The sequence below is a fragment of the Alosa pseudoharengus genome, unplaced genomic scaffold (genome assembly GCF_046254945.1).
Source record: "Alosa pseudoharengus isolate Yale_2024_CS ecotype anadromous, Long Island Sound unplaced genomic scaffold, YU_APseudo_1.1 YU_APseudo_1.1_scf_13, whole genome shotgun sequence".
Classification (NCBI taxonomy): Eukaryota; Metazoa; Chordata; class Actinopteri; order Clupeiformes; family Clupeidae; genus Alosa; species Alosa pseudoharengus.
The window spans coordinates 17,682,596-17,687,595 of record NW_027468598.1 but is presented as its reverse complement, the minus strand read 5'-3'; the positions used below and the strand labels follow the sequence as shown (position 1 = coordinate 17,687,595).

The following is a 5,000-nucleotide window of genomic DNA, read 5'->3' as shown; positions in this document are numbered from 1 at the left end:
GAGAGAGTGTGTGTGTGTGTGTGTGTGGTGAAGTTTTTAATGGATAATGGAGATAAGCGCACGGTACATGAGATATGTGCAGAGCGCTCCTGTAACAGTAATTACTGTACATACTCTGGGTGATGATCCAGAGAATCTACTGCAGCTCCATGTGAACACACAACTATAAGAGAGCAATCTGGTGCTACATGAACCATAGACTCTATAATCACACAGACACACACACATACACACACACACACAGATATATATATATATATATATATATATATATATATATATATATATATATATAGAGATATATATATATATATATAGAGAGAGAGAGAGAGAGAGAGAGACACACACACACACACACACACACACACACACACACACACACACACACACACACACGCCCTACTTCACCTCTTCCCCTCACCTCCTCAGCCTACATCAAAGCCACATTCACACCCCGCTGGGCCATCATCACACAGTGAAAGAAAGAGAGAGGGAGAGATAGAGAAGAGAGAGAAAGAGATGTCTCAATCAGTGACTGAGCCAAGACAGACCTAGACACAGACCCACCAGTGCCACCTGTTCAGGTCATCCAAAGCAAACTAATTATATTACCAGCTAGCCTGTTATCTTGCTAGTTTTAGACAAAACCTAACTGCTGCTTTAAAATAATATCAATGTGTTCACGCAGGGTATATATGTTCTCGCAGGGTATATATGTTCAGGTAAATGTCTTGCTTCCTCCATATGCTGTTATTGTAGTTGATACTCGACTCTTACAAATTCTCTTTAATATCTGCAGCTCCTTCATGTTCCTCCACTGCAAAGTCTCTTTGGAGACGACTGGGAGCTTAATGAACAGACGGATATAAAATATTAGTGTAATATACTGTAATCTAGTGCAGTGCTGTAATGCTCTATGCAAATGTACTCAGTGTAATACATTAATAACTCAGTGATTTGGGCATGCTCACTGCAACACATTATACCCTCTAATGTTACAATGGAGAGACTCTGAGATGCTCACAGAAGTTCCTGTAGACACAATGATTCCCCCACCACGAGTGATTCATTTGCCCTCAGGAGAGTCAGGGCTTCTCACTTTAATGCGTCTCTCATGATATGCTTCCAAACGAGCAAAAATGGCCTTGTATAGCATGTCTAGTCATTTCATTATGATTGCTATGTGGCAGTTACAGTAGAGAGGAAAATACCTCAATGGAAGTGAACACAGAGAACACAGATTGACCTCTCTCTCTCTCTCTCTTTCTCTTTCATGTGCTTCTTTCTTTCTCTCTTTCTCTCTGTCATTTTAATGTGGAAAGAGAGAACCCCAAACCATTGAAATACATATCCTCTCTTCTTGTTTCCTTCTCTCATTTGTCATGCTCCGACCACGAGACTGTTTAAAATACTATTTTAAAAATGGTAACAAAATAATGTGTGCGTAATATCTCTCTCTCTCTCTCTCTCTCTCCACAGGCACCGAAGCAGAGGGATAAGGAGTGCTATGGAGGTGACAAAACAGAAATCTAAACCCTCTCTTTCTTCCTTTCGCTCTCTCTCTTTAGTTCCCTCTATCTCTCTCTCACTCTCTCACTCGTCTCTCTCTCTCTCTCTCTCTCTCTCTCTCTCTCTCTCTCTCTCTCTCTCTCTCTCTCTCTCTCTCTCTCTCTCTCTCTCTCTCTCTCTCTCTCTCTCTCTCTCTCTCTCTCTCTCTCTCACTCTCACTCTCACTCTCACTCTCACTCTCTCTCACCCTTTCCCACAGCCCTCGGGCCCCACTAGGAGGAAGGGCTGGCGGTGCTCGCTACAGAGCCACTGTCTGAAGTAGTCCAGGCCGCGCTGCATGTCCGCCGTCTGGATGACCGGCAGCCGCTGAGGGTTGTTGAAGTCCTCCACGGTCAGATGCTCCGGACGCTCCAGTTGGTACGCCACCAGGCGACCCGACTCTGAGTCGTAGTAGGTGTCCAGCGGCTTACGAGGGTCCGGCGGGCTCTCACGGGCCCAGCTCAGAACCTGGATGTGTATAGAGAGGGACAAAAACACAAACACACACACACACACACAGCCCAGTCTATTTAGTTGAGTGACCCAGAGGTGGACAAGCGGTATCACTGGAGGAGAACTGTGAAACAGGTGTGATAAGGGCATTCTGCTGTCTCAACAGAGTGACACAGGTGTGTGCGGGGTAAATGTGTGTCTGTGTGTCTGTGTGTGTGTGGAGGACTGTTGGTGTGGCTGACACAGGTGTGTGTGTGTGTGTGTGTGTGTGTGTTTATGTGTGTGAGAGAGAGAGAGAGATTGTGGGTGTGAGTGTGTGTGTGTGTGTGTGTGTGGAGGCGCAGTGTTGGCGTGGCTGACCTCTTTGGCGAACTCCTGCCGTGACTTGAGGTTGAGGTTTCCGCCCAGACCCCTGATGAGGCTGACCACAAACTGACCGCGCTCGCGCACCCCACTGAGGTGAGACAGGCCATTCATCACCGTCCCCACCAGACTGGTCTCCACCACAAAGTCATTCTGCACAGAGAGAAGGGAGATGGGGGGAGGTCAAGGAGAGAGAAAAGAGCGAGTGATTGTGTGGAAGAGAGAGTGATTGAGAAATGAGAAATAAAGAGAGAGACAGAGAATCAGTGTTAGAGTGAAAGTGGAATGGACCATGTGATTAAAAAGAGAGGGGGGGCGTGAGGTGAGGAGGACAGAGAACGGCAGGCATAAAATGAGAATGACCAATTGAGTGAGTCAGCGACGAGAGAAAAAGGGAGACAGCAAAACAGAGCGAGAGAGAGATGGAGAGAACAAGGAAGAGGTAGAGAAAAGACAGAGCAGAGCAAAGAAAGAGTGACAGCAGAATGTGAAGATGTGATGGCATGAACACAAAGTGACGGAGAGGCTCAGTGGACCGCGCGCACCTGTTTGAGGACCCAGTCCAGGCCGCGGGTGAAGTAATCGCCCAGCCAGTTCTCCAGGTTACACCGGCACTCATCAGGCTGGGTCTTCAGCCACGACTTCACCAGAGAGTTCACATCCGTGTCCTCATCGCTTACAATGGCAAACATGATGACAGAGTTCACACACACACACACACACACACACACACACACACACACACACACACACACAAAGAATATAACAGTTGGAGCACACAGATTTGTTAAATTCAGATACATAAACATGGTAAGCATGAAGGGCATAAGAAGTGCCTAAACCCTACATATGGTCAAAATACCCCCCAACCCAAATTGTGAACAGGACACACACTCATCCAGACCGCTTAACCGCATGACTGAAGATTTAATTGTGCTGCATGCACCTTGGTGAGGTGTCAGGCTGAGGAAGAGGAGTACCTGAGGAAGATCATCCCCATGCGGGAGATGGTGGCGGGAGAGGCGCAGCTGAGGTCGTGCGTCTCAAACAGGAAGTTGACGTTGGGACCGAACTGGATGCGCTCGCCGCTGGGCATGGTGAGCAGGCGGTTGTCGTCCAGCACCGAGTTCAGAGACTCGATCCACTCGGGGTCAATGTCGCCGTCACAGATGATCCAGGAGCTCACCTCTAGGGCGAGAGAGAGGGGTGGAAGAGATTGGGAGTGCTAAGGTTACAAAAGGGATTCTGAAAGGGAAACAGTCACAGGAATATAGGCAGCAACAACAAACAACAACAACATATACAGTATTTACACATATACATATATCCAGGTCATGTATATTGTATATTGTATTATTCTATTCTAATACACATGGCATGTAGTATGTGGTTTAGTGCTACTCCAGTCTAAAGCCTACAGTGTACACTGTGCATCTTTTTCCTAGTCTCTCTTTTTGCTGTTCTCAATCAGTGTCCCATCTGTCCGCCCCTCTCAGTGGCATTGTGCTGATCTGAGTCATGGGAGTGTAATGAGGAGCAATGCAAACACAATTAAGTACATTTGAAGCCTGCCATGATAAGCAAACAGCTTCTCCCCGACTCACTCACTCTATCAAAGCGAGCTCTTTTAAAAATCATACAATTCCCAAACTACCCCCCCCCCCACACTTAACTCATTGAATGCCAAGCTGTTTTTGGAAGCTTTGTCCTAGAGTGCCAGCAATCTAGACCATTGTTGATGATTTTTGTACAGCCACAGCATATTCTGTACAATGGCTCGTTTGAAAGGTGAGACTTTAAGCTCTCAGTGGGTGCAAACCGTGTATTTCTACACGCCTCTGTTCCAGAGAAACCCCAGTTTTTTTTTCTAGAAATGGAGATATTTTATGCGTCTTTTATGAGTCACTATCACCGACATATTCGGCACTCTGGCAAGGGTGTGCCCTCTTGCAAACGCGACTCGGCCTACCACCCACTCCGCTAGGCCCGGCTCGTGGTGGAGATGGAACTCCCTCCTCAGCACGGTGTTCAGTCACTCCTTGTAATGTTTTTGACCTGTCGTGGTCAGAGTCATCTTGTCTTAGTAAGGTGTGTTAGAGTGTCTAGTTTCGTAATTTAAAAAAAAAGCTAAAAGCGTAATATTATGTTTTTGACACTCAACGCATTTGGCACTCAATGAGTTAAGTACTTTTTGGGTGATAAAATAAAGCGCTGTATAAATGCAATCTGTCTATTTAAGTCCCTGGTCTGTTCAACGGTGGCTATATAAATGCAATGTGTGGTTGTTGCTGATGTTTGTCTATGGTGAAGGTGTAGATTATGGTGTGAGTGGACAGTGGCTGGGAAGGGTGCGATGTGAGTGGACAGTGGTTGGCCAGTGTGTCTCCTCACCCTGTGGCTCTCTCACCACCTGCCGGGCGCTGCTGGTGAGCACGCCGTCGGACCACTCGCGCGTGTCCATGTCGATGTGGCCCAGCAGCTGCTGCCGTGGCATGGCCTTGGGGTTCATGGTGTACTGGCGCACCGTGCGGCCCGTGCGGCCCAGCGCCGCCCGCAGCATGCGCCACAGGGTGGACTTGCCCGCGCCGCTGGGGCCCACCACCACCACGCCCATCCGCTGACGCAGCTGCTCGTAA

General features: G+C 47.8%; 1 protein-coding gene across 1 annotated transcript in view; it reads right to left on the bottom strand.

Moving 5' to 3' along the window:
• The window catches only part of dync2h1 (dynein cytoplasmic 2 heavy chain 1), a 190,928-nt gene that overhangs the window by 152,785 nt on the left and 33,143 nt on the right, over positions 1-5,000 (bottom strand). Inside the window, exons 39-43 of the mRNA XM_076282346.1 lie at positions 4,756-5,000; positions 3,345-3,552; positions 2,910-3,039; positions 2,362-2,517; positions 1,757-2,016 (exon numbers count right to left, since the gene is read on the bottom strand). The exon at positions 4,756-5,000 is cut by the window's right edge and continues 20 nt beyond it. Coding sequence (XP_076138461.1) covers positions 1,757-2,016; positions 2,362-2,517; positions 2,910-3,039; positions 3,345-3,552; positions 4,756-5,000 — 999 coding nt within the window. The remainder of the gene's footprint in view (positions 1-1,756; positions 2,017-2,361; positions 2,518-2,909; positions 3,040-3,344; positions 3,553-4,755) is intronic.